This window comes from Bacillus rossius, chromosome 1 (genome assembly GCF_032445375.1).
Source record: "Bacillus rossius redtenbacheri isolate Brsri chromosome 1, Brsri_v3, whole genome shotgun sequence".
Lineage (NCBI taxonomy): Eukaryota > Metazoa > Arthropoda > Insecta > Phasmatodea > Bacillidae > Bacillus > Bacillus rossius.
The window spans coordinates 234,364,375-234,385,900 of NC_086330.1; the positions used below are offsets into that span (position 1 = coordinate 234,364,375).

General features: G+C 41.9%; 1 protein-coding gene across 1 annotated transcript in view; it reads left to right on the forward strand.

Annotated features, from left to right (window-relative positions):
* Positions 1–21,526, forward strand: part of LOC134527366 (mediator of RNA polymerase II transcription subunit 24) — a 154,688-nt gene that overhangs the window by 88,394 nt on the left and 44,768 nt on the right. Inside the window, exons 11-12 of the mRNA XM_063359987.1 lie at positions 13,338–13,510; positions 16,221–16,398. Of these exons, the coding sequence (XP_063216057.1) occupies positions 13,338–13,510; positions 16,221–16,398 (351 nt within the window). The remainder of the gene's footprint in view (positions 1–13,337; positions 13,511–16,220; positions 16,399–21,526) is intronic.

Consider the following 21,526-nt stretch of genomic DNA (forward strand, 5'->3'; position numbering starts at 1 on the left):
CCTCCAGAACTCCTCTGCTATAGTTGGGACATCTAGCTGGCAAATTCTAAACTCATCATGGAATACTGTGCTTGACATCTAGCAGCATAATGCTGAACTCACACATCATTCTTTTGTTGCTTGAGCTACACGCGTCGGTTAAATAATAAGTTTTAAACTCAAGTAATTTAAATTCTGTATGGTATATAAACATTTAGGCAACTTAGAATTGTTAAGGATACTTCATTTACATTGTGTGCAAAGAAAAAGCCTTGTACAGTTTTTATAAATACTAATATTCAGTTTTAAAATTTTCTTAATAAAAATTTTATAAAAATAATTTTTTTTAGAATTTTTTTTCCATCATATTTTAAAAATTAAAAGCTTTCTTTACAAATCTATGTCTATTACGTTTGTTTACCTGCAATGATATTCATGGGAGATGTAATTTCCTTGGTGTCAGCAAAACTATAGATCTTAGCCATAAGTAATTTGGCTTGAAAATCTGTGTCTAGGAAAAATGTATTTGACTGGGGTGGAAGTGCTGAAGGCTGGAGAGACCAGGCGTATCAGAAGGGCATATGGGCATAAGGGAAAAACGTTCAATTGGAGAAGGGGGTGGGAGTGATGGGAAAACTCTGCCAGCCAGTGCTGGAGGAATGAGACAGACTGTGTAAAGAACTGGTCTTGTAGCCTTGAAGGCTTTTAGAGGTATGGCAAGTGGACAGAACAAAGGAAGTTTTGTTTTGAGTGCTAGAAGACAACTTTAAATCATGGCAGTTTATTTTTTTAATAATATTAATATTATGTTCAACATGTGTTATACATATGTGTATGTATATATATATATATATATATATATATATATATATATATATATAGAGAGAGAGAGAGAGAGAGAGAGAGACAGACATATACATCCCTGTCTGCTAGTGAAAAGAGGGACAAAAAAAAGTTTGGAATCTCTGCACAAAATCTCTTTTGATTACGTTCGGACACTTCCCCACTTCCTGCCCGTGGTATCTTTCCATGTGGGCGGGTGAGCGGCGAGTGCAAGAGTGTTGAAGAGAGGGAAGGGGAAACTGTCTTTTTTGGTGTTGTCTGCAGTTTTCAAAGATTTACGAACAATTCACTTGTCACATAGGGTTTGAAGTGAAGTGAAAAGTCATGTGCGTGTTGGTGGCCAGCAATATACCACAACATTTTACTGAGGAAAGTATTAGCTGTTATGCTTTCCAAAGTACCGGCACCGGTACTGACATTATATTTACTGTTCTCGGTGCCGGTTAATTTGCTGACAACCTGTGTAACCGAGAACCGATAACCGGGACCCGGGAGCAACCCATCCTAAATTAATCCTCTACCCTTCGGAACTGCCTGCATTTCAACACCAGCGGCCTTAAGCTACGAGAGCGTGCCGTTACCTGCTGTTGTCAATTGTAATGTACTGTTACGAACGTGAGCGAGGCCGCGACACGTGCAGGTGCAGAGCTGGCTGACATCATGTGGCCGCCGCAACATGAAACGTGCCGCACGCGTCTGTAGATTACAAGGGTCGCCGCTTTCCCCCCTCCTTCCCTCCACTCCCTACGCGGTGCCGTTAACCTGACACTTGACACCTGACAGCTGGGGAGTTCCGCGAGCCACCTTGCAGCTGCCGACGCGTGTCTAGAGATTTCTCGCTTCGGGTCAGCGCAGAATGATGCGACTGGTCCCAGCCGCACTCGTGAATTCTAGGAGTGGTGCCTGTGATATATAAGCCGAGGACGCCGGCCTCCGAGGGAGTTCAGCTCGGAGCTGGGAGTTTTCCCACGACAGAGTTTCCGGAGCGATGGTGCCGCAGGTGCGGCAGAGTGGCGAAGTCCTTGGACGAAGGTTCCAGGGCGGGATGCCAGTTCAGTGGAGTCGGGAGTTTTCCCACGGCGGAGTTTCCGGGTGATAGAGCGGCGAAATCCTTGGATAAAGGTTCCAGTCAGAGTTCAGTTCCGGGTGATAGTGTCGCGGGCGCGGCGGAGTTCCGAGCGAAGTTCCGAGAAAGCGTCGAGTTGATCCTCGGCGAAGGGTAGTGCGACGGTGGCGGCGGAGTACCGCGATGGAGGTCCACGAGGGGTGCTGCGGCGAGAGTTGCGCCAAAGGTGCGGCCCAGCGAGGTGTGCTGTGTGTAAAAGCTGAGTGACTGGGGAATTGACATTTCTTTAGGTGTAATTGATTATTAGGTATTTGTAGAAGATTGTTTGTTAGTGAAGTAAGTAGTCGCAATCAATAAAACTATGTGGTAATAAAATCTTTAATTGGGCTATCCTTTTACGTTACGTTTATGGGCGCCCTACTTTGCAAGGTAAAGATTTTTGACCGTCTCTTTCTGGATGTGCTGTGCCTGTCATTTGAAAGTTAACTGCTGCCAATCGTCCATTTCTGGACATGTGGCCATCTGTATACACACACCTTTCTGCGGCATTGTGCGGCCGGCACGGCTGAAAGTTTCTAAAATCGTCGCATGCAGTTTCTCCTGCAGTCAGTCACGGTCCTTAAAAATTTGTCAGTGCATTTCAAGGGGGCCAGATTGAGACATAGTGTTTTGGGTACATTAAACGGCCATGCAGCGGAAATTGTCTCGGCAAGTCATTACCAACTGTAACCTTGTGCATGCTTTGGCAGAGAAATCCCTGCCACATTAGTACCCCTAAAAGAGACTCGATTGCGCCACCTGCGCTTGGCCACGCTCCTTGTGACATGGCAGTGCCTACTGCAACACTGCCGCCTTGTGGCGAAGTGACCATTGAGACCCCGGCGAGCATTTTTGTGAGGAGGGAGCTCCAGAATAAGGGACCAGCGTTAGGGAAGTTAACATGTCGTGATGCCTTATAGTTGGTGTGTTTATTGGTTTAATATACGGTACCTTCTCATCACACTCAAATTTATATTATTTTAACCACAAACAATTTGCCTAGTACCTAGGTAGCACAGCTGCTCACTATTTGACCAGAACAGCACAGTACTTTCTGCAGTAGTAATATGTATTAACAAGAGGTTTTTGTTGGCCACAAAAATAAATAATCTAAAATCAATATTGAAAAAAAAATATGGCAGTAACATCACATAAAGCAATTGTGAATTATGTTTCTATTATTATGGGCAAGGGCCGTATCCCGTAACTTATGAGAGGACTGTTAAAACAGATAGATACACACATGATTTGCTGGTTGATTTAGAGTAATTTAGGGCTGAAAAAGTGCAAATACCTATAGTTCATGAGAATTTGTTTACCGTGTTTTATTGCATAATCATCACTCATGTTATACTAATATCAGTTTTGTAAAAAAAGAGTTCGATTTTTATGCGAAAAAAAACTTTTCTTTCAGGTGAAGTTATTCATAAAAACAAAACCTATTTGTGAAAAGTACGTTTATTTAAAAAGTAGAGTATACAAAAGCACGCTTAACAGTTTAAATTAGTAAGTCATGCAACAAAAACATTTTGTTCAACTTTAAATAGAAACACGAAAATGGTGACCAAACCTGAGCCGGAACTAATGCATAACTGTCATTGTAGTACACACTTACCACGAAAGAGTGCAGGCTATCAAATGTAGTTAACTTGGCACGAGACAGAGCGTGGGCATTGCATGCAATCTGCGAGCTATTTATATTGATATTCGACTCTGTGTGCGCGCTCTACACGGGAATCAACATAACCAATCATGAATAATGCTAACTAGTGCTGGCTACATTTGTATAAGTGGTACCAAATATCGTAATAGGCAATATGGGAAACTCTGGCAAATTAGCATTGGCGACGCGAGAGACAGTTTACTGCTTTGCTTTCTAGCTATTTTACACTCCACACTGTTAGATGCCACTACTGTAAACTAATTTTTACGCACTTAAAATGTAGGTATACTCTATACCGCCAGGTTCGCTGTCATCACTTGTCTCATGTATTTCTTACCAGTTTCCCATATTGTCCCTATTAAAATATTTTGCGGTACACAACGTCGATGAAGACGAACCTATAAAATTATAACCTTTGAAAAGTCTTTAAAAGAAAATTTACACATCAGACAACTAAATATTTCTGTTAAATAAGTAAACAGTAATATCCTAATGGATATTAGATTTGAACTGACGTCGTCCGGGCCTGCGGCCCCTTTGAGCCCGATATGACACCGCCCAACCACCGTTTCAGTTCAAACCTCCCGCTCGTGCGTGCGTGTGTGCGTGTGTGTCTAGCCCGGCAAGAGGGCGCTTAGCTGCAGTGCACCGCACCCCTAATTTGCTACGTTTTAATATTATTTGTAAACCCTTTTTGTTTTCATTCGTCTTTGCCCCAGTGTTGTGCAATTTACTTGTGTTTTCTGTAATTTAAATAGGTTACCTTAAATAACTATAGACGTTGCCCGGGCGGACCCGAACAGGCACGGACTTGGACGAGGATAGGAATGCTTTTATATGAATTATCATTAAATAAGTAAATAGTAACAAACTTTCCATTGTCAGTAATTTTTATATATTTTTAATGTTTATCTGTAATTTACTCAACTTTCGCCGGGGCACGGAGTCGTAGAATACAGTAACGGTAATTGTGTTGGCGCGAAGGGCGCCATGTTGCCACCTGCGAGCGATGAGCTCAGCCCAGTCCATCTTCATCACTGACCGAGAGCAGACGCGCCAGCACCCCGGGGACTTCAACCTTTGTTCTGCACTGACCAAGTAATTCTGTCTCGTTAAGTATTTCTGAATCTCTTTCGCTCGTCATCCTCGGGGCAGCTCTCGGCCAGCGGGCTGTTTAATTAATTAATTGTCTCAGTCGAGTTTTTTCATCACCGTGTAATAAGTATACTTTGCAGCATGGCCACGTGTGTGGACCATGCCCTCACCTAAACCGATTCGTGCCTCAGGCTTTTTAACCGTGTAATGTGTAACGTGTAACGGGCGTGTAGAGAGACGTGTTAGTGAAATTAAATCTGGAGAATAAATATAAAGTGAGTACTTATTTAATCACGTGGTGAGTGAGTCTAGGAGTGTGGCGTGCCCGACGCCTAGAGCGGGCCAGGTCTGGGTAGCTAGGATAGAAAGGGCTGGTAACTCGTCCCCACTTGGGCTACGTCACGCCCTGAGTGAGAGACTCCGCCGGGTCCACGTGCCCTTCCACGTGGTGGCGCCCATAGTTAACATCTCGAAATCACCGGCAATGCGCGATCAGCCCGCAAATGGCGCCCAAGAGCGTGGGGCGAGTTACATCTTCCGCGAAAACCAGACCTGTACGAGCGTGTGAGATAGGCGGTTGTTACGCGGAGCGCGCGGAACTAAAGTTCGCGCTGGAACTATTGTTCGCGCGGAGCGCATAGCGGGACTCTGGCGCGCCAGCCACGTGATCAGCCAAGCGCACGCTTCCAGGAATCCGCGCACAAACAACGGACTCCGAGCGCAGTAAGTAACACAGTGCTGATGTGTTCGTGAGGACTGTTCGCGTGTAGAGTACCACGTGCGTAGACATGTATCCGTATCCGGACGAGTGTATCGGGTGTTACTTTCCCTGCCCGAGTTGGGACTTGTATGGCAGGACCGCCGCCGGATATGAGTGTGGCTACTGTACGGAGTACCGCATACACGGCGTGACGAAGTGTGGAGCGAGGTCGTGTCCCGGAGGTAGTAGCGAGGGCTACCGCTGCCAGGAATGTGCCGGCCTGTGGCATCGTGGCTGTATCGGCGAGCGTGAATGGACAATACTGCGCAAGTTTTTTACCTTCACGTGCGCACGATGCACTGCCGACCTAGCCACCCAGGCGCAGTACGAGGCAGAGACGCCGAAAAAGACGCCGCTCACGTCGACGCCAACGCCGCTCACGCCGACGACGCCAACCACACCGAAAAAGACGCCGCTCACGCCGACGCCAACCACGCCGAAAAAGACGCCGCTCACTCAGACGCCAACGCCGCTCACGCCGACGACGCCGATCACGCCGACGCCTCTCACGCCGAAGCCAACCACGCCGAAAACGCCGACGCAGCCCGTGCCAAGGACGCCGCCCGTTGCCGGAACGTCACCGCCGCACCAAGCCGACTCCTCACGCACGACGCCGACTCCAGCACCACGAAGGTACGTCCTGACGTCACCCGCACCGCCACGTGTTACGTTACCGACGCCTACCGCTCTGACAAAGACGCCCGTCGTCCTGACGCCCACGCCCGTCGTCCCGACGCCGACGCCCGCCGTCCCGACACCCGCCGTGCCGACGCTCATCGACTTGACGTCTCCCGACACAAGTCCGATCCCGCCGCCGCCTGCCACACTGCGTTTCGTCGACCCGACGCCACTTATCCCGACGCCGACGCTCGCCGTCCCGACGCCGACAATTCCGCTTCCGCCACCTCCTGTCCTGGAGCCGCCAACCTCGGCACCTCTCGTCGACCTGACGTCTCCCGACGCTGGTCCAAACGCATCATCGCCAGCAAGACCTCGTTTCGCCGACCTGACGCCACTCATCCCGACTATGATGACGCTTGACTCGCCGAAGCCAACCGAGCGACGCCCGACAACGACCGTCCCACCGCAGTCTGCCACGCCGTCCAGCACCCGCCTCGTGTCGGAGACACCTCCCGACGCCGGAATGACCTCGCCACCGCACCGAACCGCCGTCCCGACGCCACCAAGGTCATTTCCGGCGAAACCCGCATCGTCTCCGCCACACGACTCGCCACGGACGCCACCAGACTCGACGCCGACGCTTCGTGTCACCCTGTCGCCACCACCTGGCTTCGACGTCATCATGCCGTCGTCACCGCCACCAGAGTGCGCAGTAGCAAACAGGACGCTTTGCGACACGATGTCCAGGGCCCTGACGCCGAGACGCCTGAGCGCCGCCCCGCCGCCTGGGTTCGCTCCTCTGTGCCCGCCCGGATTCGCCCCGCTGTGCCCGCCTGGCTTCGAAGCACAGCCAGTTGATCATGCCCGAGTGAGACAGACGCGCGCGACGCCGACACTGACGCCGCCTCCATGCCCACCTGACGCGACGCCCGGAACGACCGAGACGCCACGACGCCCGATTCCGACGCCGATCGCCGCAGTACCGGAACACCGGTCAAGTGCCCTGCCGCACGAGACGCCACCCAAATGTCGCAAGTTGGCAACATTGGGACGCCGCACCGTGAAGAATCGCCTGAGCTCCCTGCGTCCGCCTGTCGCGATGCAGGTCGACGCCACGACGCCGGGACGCCCGACCGTCCCACCACCGAACGTGACCACCACCCGGACTTCGACACCTGTCACCCGTCTGTCACGACGGGCCGCGAAGCGCCCGCCTGTCGGCGAGGCTGAGCCGGGCCGTGCCGAGCGCCGCCCGCGCTTGCTGCCCGCCTGCCACGAGCCGCCTGACCTTGGCCGCCGCCGCCCCTGCCGGCCGGCGCCCTGGCCACCGCCACGCTATCACACGCAGCAGCCGCCGCAGCCGCAGCTGACGCAGATTTGGGGCTCGGGACAACTGGTGGGTCACCACCCACAAGGTTAGTCAGCCAGCGCCCATTCTGTCCGTGTGTATCGTCCTCCATAGTGTAAATATTGCTCAACTGTCATTTTGTAAACATTGCTCGCCGCCATCATGTAAACATTGCTCGCCCTTCCATCGTGTAAACATTGCTTGTCCGTCCGTCATGTCAACATTGCCACCTGCCCGCACAAACATAAACATCAACATTGCCACGTGGGAGTGCGCGACGTAAACACCACAGGCAACGCCCCCCAACCATCTGTCAAACGGCGCTGTCATATCGGCCTACTTTCGGAGGGGGCAATTGACGTCGTCCGGGCCTGCGGCCCCTTTGAGCCCGATATGACACCGCCCAACCACCGTTTCAGTTCAAACCTCCCGCTCGTGCGTGCGTGTGTGCGTGTGTGTCTAGCCCGGCAAGAGGGCGCTTAGCTGCAGTGCACCGCACCCCTAATTTGCTACGTTTTAATATTATTTGTAAACCCTTTTTGTTTTCATTCGTCTTTGCCCCAGTGTTGTGCAATTTACTTGTGTTTTCTGTAATTTAAATAGGTTACCTTAAATAACTATAGACGTTGCCCGGGCGGACCCGAACAGGCACGGACTTGGACGAGGATAGGAATGCTTTTATATGAATTATCATTAAATAAGTAAATAGTAACAAACTTTCCATTGTCAGTAATTTTTATATATTTTTAATGTTTATCTGTAATTTACTCAACTTTCGCCGGGGCACGGAGTCGTAGAATACAGTAACGGTAATTGTGTTGGCGCGAAGGGCGCCATGTTGCCACCTGCGAGCGATGAGCTCAGCCCAGTCCATCTTCATCACTGACCGAGAGCAGACGCGCCAGCACCCCGGGGACTTCAACCTTTGTTCTGCACTGACCAAGTAATTCTGTCTCGTTAAGTATTTCTGAATCTCTTTCGCTCGTCATCCTCGGGGCAGCTCTCGGCCAGCGGGCTGTTTAATTAATTAATTGTCTCAGTCGAGTTTTTTCATCACCGTGTAATAAGTATACTTTGCAGCATGGCCACGTGTGTGGACCATGCCCTCACCTAAACCGATTCGTGCCTCAGGCTTTTTAACCGTGTAATGTGTAACGTGTAACGGGCGTGTAGAGAGACGTGTTAGTGAAATTAAATCTGGAGAATAAATATAAAGTGAGTACTTATTTAATCACGTGGTGAGTGAGTCTAGGAGTGTGGCGTGCCCGACGCCTAGAGCGGGCCAGGTCTGGGTAGCTAGGATAGAAAGGGCTGGTAACTCGTCCCCACTTGGGCTACGTCACGCCCTGAGTGAGAGACTCCGCCGGGTCCACGTGCCCTTCCACGTGGTGGCGCCCATAGTTAACATCTCGAAATCACCGGCAATGCGCGATCAGCCCGCAGAACGTTAAAATACATCTTTGTATACGGGAAAACTATCCACAAAAAGCGGTTGGAATCGAACAGCGGGACCAAAAACATCATGCAAAGTTTATGCGAGAATATTTTTCTCCAAATTTTGACGCCCTAAAATAACGGTGCCATGATTATGCACGTGTGGCATTTATGCAATGAAACACTGTATTTTTAATATATATTTTCAAAGTATTTTGAGTCTGTATTTTTCTCCAATGGTATATTTTAGGGTTGAAATGAAAATGTCTGCATTGTAATGAATAGATATAGATGGGCAAAAAAAAAAGGATTTGGGATTTCGGCCCAAAGAAAACTTTTTTGTTTACTGTCCCACATTTCCTGCGGGAATTTTCTGTTGTCCATCTGAGCGGCTAGGGCAAAGGGGATACAGCTGGCTGTCATCGGCAATTTTCAAGTGTTTACCTCAAGTGTCACTTGGAGGCACTAGTAGTATTGGCGCTTTGAAAGAAGTTAAAAACATGTCAGTAGGTCGCCTATGTAGGTAAGTTATGTTTCCATACAGTTATGTTTTAATTGTATTTTACCCCTTTTACCACCGGGAATTATTTTATTTTGGGTAGGGTGGAAGGAGGTTTTGCTGTAAAGATATGTCTGGTACCGCAATGATATTGGTGCGGGTTAAATTACAGTGCATTTGTGGAACCACTGACCAAGAACCAGGACAGGCACATCACTGATTCAAAATAGGCATAAAACTGACTTGTATAGCATTGATGAAATTTTTAATGTAAGCCTGTGTGTAAACATAGTTGTCAGAAATCTTGTAATTCAATTAATGATTACCTTAATTAATGACAAACTCTTTTTTTAAATTTATTGGCATTATCACATAATGTTATATTTAGTCAAATTTAATTTGTTGTTGAGTTACTATCCATTTACCATTACACAAAAATTTTATTTATGTAATTAATAACCCATGTACTTCTAATACATTTTTTTTAAATCAATTTAAAAAATTAAAAATTAACATGGCAATTAAGCTTTGTAAAAACAAAAGAGCTGTAAATTATTAATTCCGGTCTTAGTTGATATAGACTGTCATGAGATGTAACTCGTCTAAGTTGTTTAGAACATCCCCGTGAATCAGAAACAATTAGGATTGTAGTGGCAATAGATCTGTGTATGGTCCTACCTGAGGCAAATATTAATCTCTTGCTACTTAACTTTTTATCACAGCCTTGCTTAGAACTAAATTATGGTATGCTCATAAAAATCTGCTTTCTTTCTTTAATGATATCTAAAATTCTGTTTGGAATTGTTTGAAAAACGGCTACTTTATTCTGTGGTCACATCCCCTCAATATAAGAAGATAAATGGTCATTCAGAATGCACTGAACTGTAACTGGTAGTTGGATCCAAGGTCTTTGATGGTATTAACTTAACATACATGATATAAACTTGTTCATCCAGTCACTATTTTAGCAGGTTATCTTAATTGTCGTTGTGTCCTCTGTGACGGTTATCGCCAGCATGTCCTGTTCATGTGGTGGGAATTGCAGGTTCTATTCCAGAACCCCATAATTGTTGAAATTCGTGAGCTCCAACCTTGCAGGTCTAAGTGCTGTAAGTCTCTGGCATAACTGTAGCATTTAAAACCCTACTGCCAAACTATAAACATTGACATTTTTATCAAACCAAATGTGGCCAATTATCATCCCATTCTTATTACAGAAATTTGGTAACTTTTCTTTGTATTACTTCTGTTCTAAAGACTAGTAAAAGACCATTCATAGGTACCAGAAGATGAAAAATTAGGAGAGGAGTGGACAAGATTCATAAAAACAAAAATAGAAACTGAAAAGTTGTAGATTAACCAATGTTATAAGAAGCAGGAAAGATAAATGCACCAACAGAAGACACCAGAGACAAATATAAGAATGTGAAGTGTGCTAAAACAAGTGTATCACAGTTGGTTTTAAATATTTTTTGTTTTTAAAATCCTGCATTTATTACTTTTGGTATTATAAACAGTATTGTGTACTTAAATTTGAGGTACCGTGTTTTATCGCATAACGTCGCACATTTTATTCTAAAAGTACGAGTGCAACGTTTATGCGAGGAAAAAAAATTTGTTAGATAAAGTTATTCATAAAAACAAAACCCATTCATGGAAAGTAGGTTTATTTAAAAAGTGAAGTATAAAAGAGCACACCAAACAATTTAAATTAATAAGTCATGCAACAAAAATCTTTCTCCAACTTTAAATAAAAAAACAAAATCTGTGATCCAAATGCGTGCCTGAACGAACGCGTAAATATCGTCGTAGTACCACGAAAGAGTATGGGCCATCAAATGTAGTTAACTCGGCACTTGACACAGAGTGCGCGTTGCATGCAATTGGCGATATACAGTATCAATATTCAGCTACGTGTGCACGCTCTATACGGGAAGCAACATAACTAAACACGAATGATGCCAACTAGCGCTGGCTACATTTTTATAAGCAGTACACCGCATCGATGCAAACAAACAGATAAAGGTTATAACGTTTAAAAACGTTTTTAATAGAAAATTTACACATCAGACAACTTCGTATTTCCGTTAATTAAATAAGTAAAAAGTAATGACCAAATAAATATTAGATTTCTTTTTTAAAATACATTGTTTTATATGGAAAAAATACCCACACAAAGCCCTCAGAATCTAATAGCGGTACCAAAAACATCATGCGACATTTACACGAGAGGTTTATTTTTATCCAAATTTTGACGCCCTAAAATATAGGTGCGACGATCATGCGTGTGCGATGATTATGAGATAAAATAGGGTATCAGTGACACCCTGGACTCTATGCACATTGTTTTTACAATGCTAACCAAATTCCCAGACCCCTCTAAGGACTATTGGTCATGACTGTATACAGCATGAATAGTGTGAAAAGTAGTTTAGTTCATAAATTAATACTAAACTACTTTTGTTGACAGTTTCACTTGTGTGAATGTTAACTTGTGTGATTGTTCTCTTGTGTGATTTTTAATGTTTATCTGCATGGCTTCCCAGCCAATCAGGAACCAGTATTATAAATTTAAGTAATTATTAAATGACCTGAAAAAGATCTTTAAGGCATCTTTAGTGGTGTTGAAGGACTAAGTGACGCAATGTTAAGAACATTGAATTTTGCGTGTAACAAAGTAAATTAACTGTTTACAATAATACAGAAGTGTTTTTGTATAAAATTCTATATATTATTCATTGAGATATTCAAGTGAGAAGTTTTTGAGTACATTTTTCTGCTACAGTATCCTCACACATAGACTCAAAACATTTTGATAAATATATTTACATGTTATTGTTTTCATTTTGTGGTACAAAAAAATCTGATTTACGTAATTAAAAAAATGAACTTGCGTAATTACCACACAAGTTAACAAGTTAAATAATGAACATTGTAAATTGGTAATACATTTGAAATTAGTCAATTCTCACACTCAGTGGTCCTGAATGCACATGTCTTTTTGCCTACCACATATAAGTATATAAAAGCAGGGTAGAAGCAGCAGTACAGAAAAAACTAAAATAATATTGTGTAGCAGACTAGAGGAGGAACTAAATGTAAAGTGGACGGAGATGATGGAAGAGAATAACAAATGTAATGAGAAAATATTATTAGAACCTATATGCCAATGACACAAAGAAAGAGCTTAGACTTGGGGCTGTTAGTTGCAGACAGAAATAAAGATGAAGTATAAAATGGAGAATCTCAGTGTTGTTAAAATAGTACTTTGAAGTAAGAAAAAAATCCAGTTTAGTTTACTGTAAATTGAGGTGAACTTACAACAGTAGAAACATGATGTGGGGGAAATGAATGTAGATGCAGCACCAGAAATGGAAAACGTGAGTATAGAGATATCAGGAAGTCGAGAAACAGGGGCATAGTATGGGGAAAGAAGAGACTCCTAATGACTGGCAAGCATGCATAATCATAACTGTATTTAAGAAAGAGAGTTGGAAATATGCTCTGAACATCCTGTTTGTATTATTTTAATATAATCTTCAGTTAGATATAACATAATTTAATTTATGAATTTCAAATATTTTTCTAATCAAATGTAAATATTGATTGAATAAATGTTTTTCAAATTTCACAGAAGTCAAAGTTCACTTATGTAAAATACATTAAAATGAAACAGAGAGAAATATATAAATCCTAGTAGATATTATTTGGTTCAGTTAAATATACTTTGTTACAGAAATTATTTAATTTTTGTCTATAAATCTTCTTGGCATCATACAGTGATTACAATTTTTTTTTTTAATGAGTCCCAGTTGCTGTATACATTGTGACAAATAATTTTAAAAAATTGGTTTTGAAATTATGTATCAAAAATAGATTTATTCAGTTTGAAATTTATAGTTCAAAATTTCCAAATGATCGAGACCCCTAAGGGAGAGGGTATCAGAGAGTGTCTTATATAGATGTGAAAACACTTTTGTTTGCTTTCAGGTTGTGCTGTCGGAGGAGAGCGGGCAATCGTTCTTTGAACAGTGGGTGCGGGAGTGCATGGTGGAGCGAGGGCAACCAAAATTCACGGATCAGATGATGGAGCACTGCGACCAGGCAAAGGTGGATGCCCTTCTGGCGCAGTTCAACTCTCCGGACAGTGACTTCAAGATGAGGTGTGTGCTTGTGTGATTCATTTGTTACTTAAGGCTCTGCCTGGTCGGGTACTGATACATGTCACCAACTTCAGCTCAAACATTTCTTAGAAAAGTACTTGTTTTTTTTTTTTTTCCACCTAAGTCAACCATTCTGTATTTATGTTAGAAGTGTATATATTAAATGACAGATAAAAGCACAAAAAACAAGCATTTTTTACATGGTTTTTTGTAACACTTATTAATTGTAGGAGAATAAAAGGTTTCCTCAATGTGTGCATCAAGTCATATTGCTAAAATTGCACATGATATGTGTTCCAGGGAAAGTTGACATATTACATAGCCACACAACACTTTGAGAAGTATTTTTTTATATTGTATTAAAATGCAATTCATTAAGGTAAATTATCAGGCATATGGCCGTAGAAACACTAGAAGGAAAACAAAAGCTACATTTGCGTGTGTATACTACTGAACTTATTAGCATAAGCCCTGCCATCGTAGGATGTCTTCACTCTTGGTTTTAAGAAATGCATGATGTCTACATTGAACACCTCAGCAGATGACACTAGCATGACAAAACCCTGGCCGAGAGGACGAGAAGAAGTGTCTGTCACTGTCAGAGATTTTTTGGCATTGACGTAAAGCACAAAGGCAAAGAGAGCAGTGAGCAGTGGCAGGGAATGTGTACCTTTTTGCAGCCAAACAGTGGAGGGAAGATGAGTTAAGCTTCCTCTCCACCCTGATCCTATGATTGCAACCCCTTTTCCATGGAAATTAAAAAGTTTTGTTAGTGAGGTGTGAAGTGGTGTGTTGCAGGCACGGAGTAACATTTCTGTTTTTCTATACTTCTGAATGCGCGTGATTTCTAAATCTGTACGCCAGCTGTCTTGCTGGCCAGCTGGTCTGCAGCACATTAAATACCACACAGTCAACTTTATATTGTTATAGCAAGTAAACACAGCTTGGTACTTATTTCAAATCAGAAAATTAACCTTGCATCCCATATGAAACATCTGTTGAAATTTTTCCCCCGTCATCACACAATCCTTAAAACCTACATTTTTGGGTTAAAAAGGCTGATAGTTTTAGCTGCGCTCTGTAAGTGTGAATGACTGACATTGAAAATGAATTAAGGTTTCATTGACATTGATGTAATTACAAATTGAGAAGGATAAGATGAGAATGAAACTATGACGTTCTGAATAGAGGAAGGGGGGGGGGGGAACTCGAGGACCCCCTGCTTATGACAACTTCCATGTTTCACATGGTTCTGATCCAGCACCAGGAACAGAACCTGGCTGGAAAGGGGAGTCGTTCGACCACTCAAGCTTCCCATGCGAGTCTATACATCACAGGCTAGCAGCTTGTTTGAGCAGCAGTGCGTGTGTGTGTGTTGACAGCATGGGGAAGGGTCATGAAGTGTGCATGCTGGTCCCAGCAGCCATCAGGGTGTCGCTTCTTTCCTGGGAGAATGGGGTCATTACTCCTCTAACTATGTAAAACAGTGCATGTGAGTTTTCACAGAGTGGTGAATTAGTAGGTGGTGTGCATGCTGGCCCAGCAGCCATCAGGGAGGTGCTTATTGCCTGGGAGCACGGGGTCATGTCTTCTAACAACGTGAAGCAGTGCGTGTGTATGTTGGCAGTGTGAAGTGGCACGAGGTGTGCATGCTGGTCCCATCGGCCATCAGGGAGGTGCTTATTGCCTGGGAGCACGGGGTCATGTCTTCTAACAACGTGAAGCAGTGCGTGTGTATGTTGGCAGTGTGAAGTGGCACGAGGTGTGCATGCTGGTCCCATCGGCCATCAGGGAGGTGCTTATTGCCTGGGAGCACGGGGTCATGTCTGCTAATGACGTGAAGCAGTGCGTGTGTGTGTTGGCAGTGTGAAGTGGCACGAGGTGTGCATGCTGGTCCCATCGGCCATCAGGGAGGTGCTTATTGCCTGGGAGCACGGGGTCATGTCTGCTAATGACGTGAAGCAGTGCGTGTGTGTGTTGGCAGTGTGGTGAAGTGGCACGAGGTGTGCATGCTGGTCCCATCGGCCATCAGGGAGGTGCTTATTGCCTGGGAGCACGGGGTCATGTCTGCTAACGACGTGAAGCAGTGCGTGTGTGTGTTGGCAGTGTGGTGAAGTGGCACGAGGTGTGCATGCTGGTCCCATCGGCCATCAGGGAGGTGCTTATTGCCTGGGAGCACGGGGTCATGTCTGCTAACGACGTGAAGCAGTGCGTGTGTGTGTTGGCAGTGTGGTGAAGTGGCACGAGGTGTGCATGCTGGTCCCATCGGCCATCAGGGAGGTGCTTATTGCCTGGGAGCATGGGGTCATGTCTTCTAACAACGTGAAGCAGAGCGTGTGTGTGTTGGCAGTGTGAAGTGGCACGAGGTGTGCATGCTGGTCCCATCGGCCATCAGGGAGGTGCTTATTGCCTGGGAGCACGGGGTCATGTCTGCTAACGACGTGAAGCAGTGCGTGTGTGTGTTGGCAGTGTGGTGAAGTGGCACGAGGTGTGCATGCTGGTCCCATCGGCCATCAGGGAGGTGCTTATTGCCTGGGAGCACGGGGTCATGTCTTCTAACAACGTGAAGCAGAGCGTGTGTGTGTTGGCAGTGTGAAGTGGCACGAGGTGTGCATGCTGGTCCCATCGGCCATCAGGGAGGTGCTTATTGCCTGGGAGCACGGGGTCATGTCTGCTAATGACGTGAAGCAGTGCGTGTGTGTGTTGGCAGTGTGGTGAAGTGGCACGAGGTGTGCATGCTGGTCCCATCGGCCATCAGGGAGGTGCTTATTGCCTGGGAGCACGGGGTCATGTCTGCTAATGACGTGAAGCGCATTCTGGATGCTATGCGGTCCCGTATGTGCTGTCTGCCCGTCTGCGCCGCCGCCTGGCTCTGCAGCTATATGCAGGTATGCTATTTCATACTTGTCCTCTGCACTGTCTTCATAGTGTTTGTTAGCTGAGGTATCGAGCTTTGTATGTGCCTTATTTTAGAGTGAAGAGGCATTGTTTAGAAATCAGGAGTATTTTTTTTAAAGTCAACTGTGCAAAATTTCTGTTAGCTCAAAGGTAAACTGTAGTTTTGTATTAAAAAAAAACATCATAATCTAATTGTTATGTACCTGGGATTGATGAATTCCTGTGATTAAGGTAGATTTTTTTTTCTTGTGCCATAATTTTCCTTGTAATATTATAATGCATTTCTTTCCCCCTTTATGCGTAAGCATTTCCTGAAATTACGGTGCAACAGCGCCACATTTAATAGAAAACCATTAGAAAAGTTTAGACAGAACAATAAAAGTTGAAGGTGATTGGTGTAAACTTTATTTATTATACGTTTTGCATGTGCTCGTGTTTACGGTAGCTTTGTTTTCCATTGTAAACAACTTACATTTTTTTGCACTACTTGCCACGGTAAACCATATGGCCATAAACCAATACTTTGGTAACATGAACGGAAAAATTAACTTCAGTGTGGTCTCTTTCCCCTTTAAACTTCAATGTATTATGCATGAAATTAAAGTTGTATAAAGGGAATTTTACATAAACAAACAGTTTATTACTGTTCCCTTTTAAAAATAAATTTTGAAGAAAGTAACGTACCAAATTCATGTAAATATGGCATTTTCGTTAATTACCAATGTTTGTTTTACTTTGTCAAAAAATTATGGAAAGACAGGTGGCAACGCTGAATTTCCAAACATTGCAAAAGAATCGTTTTAATGTTTTTCTGCCTTAAAATGTAAACACTCATTTTGAAAGTATTTATTTTTATTTAATAGAATTATTTCCAATAAAAACCTGAAAGTAATTAAATTTAAACACGTTATTATACACAAAGTGCGAAAATGAATTGTGAAAGAAAACCTTTCCATGAATCATAGTCAACTTACATCTACTTTCTGTACAATAAAGAGAAAAAATGATATTATTTTTAGATTAATAAGCAATTATAATAGATTAGACCTAATAGTAACAAGCTTAACAAATTAGTAAATTATTTTAGTAGCACTTGCAGTCAACTCAATTAACTGTGTATCTTTGTTTGTTGGCATTCTAAATTTACTATTATTCTAAATTCACTAATTTTCTTTATTTTTGAATTTATTAATTTTTTTGTTTTTAATTTTTAGTTTTTTTGTTTTGTGTCCTTTGTCTGTGGTGTCTGTTTTGTATTGTGTTTGTTTTTTTTTTGTACCGTGCACACCCCTGTAATCTCTTCTCAGAGTTTTGGTGTGCATGTCACAATTTATAAATAAATAAATAAATAAAAATAAAAAGTGTATATTCTAAGATGCTTCAATATTTACATCTCTTACTTAAAAAAAATTATTTATTACTTCAAGATTGGATGGATTTATTGTTTACACCATGTAGATAATTAAGTTCTAATTAATATCTAAAAATGTAAGCATCTCTGACATTTTATTTAGTGTGGTGTATATTTACTTTTTTTTTCCATCATGGTGAAGATAAAAAATTTTTCAACACTTCCTTTTTTTACGTTTTCCTGGTTTGCACATATTTTTTTTCCCTGGTCCTTTGAAATATGTAAAATTGAGGTATACTGTGTATACTCTCTTATTTATATACAAGATGTTAAAAAAATTACTGGATATGAATGTAATGTTTGACAAGGAGTGCCAGTACAAGCAAGTTTTGATTAGGTACAAATGTTTGGAAATACAATCTTCCAAAGCTAAAGGTGTGAGCAGTATTGCACAAATTTGAATTTTGTTTGCATTAGACATAATATCATTGGCTGAGATAAATCACAATTGCAGTGCCATGGCATTCAAATGGTCCACGGGAAACAGGCAACGAGTCACAGAAATTTAGTGTTAAGTCATATGCAGTAGCATCCAGCAATCTTGTGTACAGCACATCGAATGGTTGTTTGTGGTATGTTTGTGCATTTGGTTTTGGCAATTAGTGTCATGTTGATGGTTTAGTAATTATGGTGCTGTGATTGCAAAAACACCAAACAGTAATAGCACGACAGGCTCTACATTCGTATAGAAGGCCGATATTTTAATAGTGTATTGGAAGTGCAAAGAATTTACCAAGTTTCGCTTTCACACCAGATATGTACTGAATAGGAAGATCTCATATCTTAACGAGTGACTATCTGTAACTGAGTGTTTAATACCACAAAGAGTGATATACAGCATTGCTAGTGCGCATGGCTAACTCTAAACATCTGCACTCTTCGCCTGCTTCCCATGGAGCATTTGAACATCACAGCGCTGTGATCACGCAATCTGAGCCAATGGTATTATGTGTAATATACGCAAAATTCAGATTTGTGTGATACTGTTTGCACCCGTAATTGTGCAGAGTTGCGTTTCCGTATCTATTTTTATTTATTTATTTTATTTAATTTAATTTAATTTAATTTGTAACATGCCCACCAACAGCCATGGGCTTAAGTGGTGGGCAACAACACAAACAATGACATAGATAACTATATGGATGTAACAACATAAAATAACATAATAACATAAAACTTGAATGGTCACTGCATGTGTGTGGATACCCACCCTGCGTTGGCACCGAGAGCAACCAAGCAACTACGGGTGGGAACCCTAGCAGGTAGGCATCATCGCACAAGGCCTACATACAGGAGGTAAGTAGCCATACAGAAGCAATGACCGGTTCCTGGCAAAACAGTTATACATATATAAAATAAAAACTAGATACAAGAATAACACAATTATAGAGATGATATGCCTTAGATAACAACAGAAAAAGTTTTTACCATACAATATTAAGAAAAAAAATAAAGTTAATAATAAATAACAGTATCGGAGAAGGAAATCAAAAGGAGTTAAAGTATAAATTTTTGAGTTGATTAGACCAGTAATTTTATTTTGCATTGATTCAAGTTTATTGCTATCAATCAATGAATTATTGTTCCAGACAATGGAGCCATAAACTAATTTTGATCTAATCAGAACAAAGTAAAGAGAGAGAATGGAATCAGAATTATTCTCAAAAACGTAATATATTTAATTAATGCAAGAATTTTATGTGAAGGTGAATACACGTGGTCAACATTTTTGTGAAAAAATAATTTAGAATCTAAGTAAATACCAAGATCTTTGGTGAAATATATTTTAGATATTAATTTATTTTCTAAAGTGTAATGAAATTTAATACGGAGATGTTTCCTGGGAAAGGTATCTTGGTACGTATATTTGTATTATTAAGTTTAACCAGATAATCTTCATACCATTAACAGAATTAATGTCATTTTGCAATAACAAGCAGTGATTCCGAGTGGTAATTTTCCTATAAATTTTTAGATCATCTGCAAATAGTGAGCATGTTGAGTGATTAAGGACTATTTTTATATCGTTGATGGAAATATTAAAAAGCAGGGGTGACAGCATATCTTCCTGGGAAACACCAGAACTGTCATTAAATAACAAAGAATTATGATTAATGAGACAAAAAAATTTATATTTTCGAGATACCTGGAGAATCAGTTAATATAATTATCACATAGACAATGCTCAATAATTTAATAAGTAGTAGAGAATGGTTTACAGTATCGAAAGCTTTCGTTAGGTCAAAGTAGCAAGCATCAGCCTGTCCTCTATTTGTTACTATATTGTAGATAGGATTGATAAAAGTAATTAAATTAGTAGAGGTAAACATACCAGATCTAAAAATGTGCTGATTATTAGATAGTTTATTAAAATTAAGAATTTTGAATATAATTTTTTCAAACACCTTAGAAAATCCGTTAGGTAAGGATATTGGTCGATAGTTAGCAACATCAAGTTTGCTTCCAGAAATATAAATTGTAATAGCCTTGGCAGTTTTCCAGTTACTAGGATACACTTGTGATTTCAAACTACTGTTAAATATATATTGTAATAGTGGCGCTAGTACTTGAGAGCAAAATTGGGTATACCGTCTGGACCAGTTAATTTGGAAGTTTTAAGGGCCTTTATACCCCAGAGAACAAGGCTTTCAGAGATGAATGTTATAGAGATAGTCCCAAGGTCAGAGACAGGCACCTGAGGTTTAGTATTGGCAGGAACATAAACACTAGAAAAAAATTGAGCAAAAAAAAAGCATTAATACAGCTGGTTCGTTAGATACAAATCATGTATTTTAAGAGAGTGTTCATAAAAACTGTCTTTCATCATCTGAACGTATCTCCAAAATATTTTAGGGTTCTGCTTGATGTTATTGATCGTCCGAGTCCATTGAATTTTATCATGTTTGATTAGAACTTTCACGTATTTTCAATAATGAGAAAATTGAGAACAGTAAAACATATTTTTGGATCTTCTACATAATAAAAAAAATTCCCCCCCCCCCTTTCCCATTTTAGAGCATAAATTAACTGATTTTAAAACCATAGCAGATATTTAGTGGCTTTTTTTCTTGAAGTTGGTATATAGATGTTAATTTTTTCACTTATATAATTATGTATTTGCTCAATAACATAATTTACGTCAGAAGAATTATAAAAGTCACTCCAATTGTGGTTTTCAATTAAATTGTAGAGATTGATATAATTACCTGTTTTGTAATCACGAAACTCAGTATACGAATTATTCTTTTGCGAGAAACTGTCAGTTGAAATAATAATGTTTAAAGAAAAATGGTACAGGTATTTCATGAGTGGGTAGAGGCAGACAATTTAACATCTGGGGTTAGGGTCATGTTGCAGTAAATATTTCAACATTTTTTTTTATTATTATTTAAAGTTTTGAACATTTAAATTAGAAATTCGGCCCCAGACGTGCGGTCTAGTCCTGGATGGTCCCCATTAGTCCACTGGGAATTTACTTTTGTTCGGTACCTAGACCGTGAAGACACAGGAATTTGAGAGAAATTGGCAACATTGAGTGTTTTTATTTTCTGGTACATAATAAAATCATGTGACAGACATGTCAATTCAACGTCAGGAAAATAAATACGAAAATTAATTTCAGACACTTTTATTTAAATATAACAATTAATAGTTTCGAGAGATTCAACAGTAATCAACAGAACTTTACACCCTACTACCTGCAACCT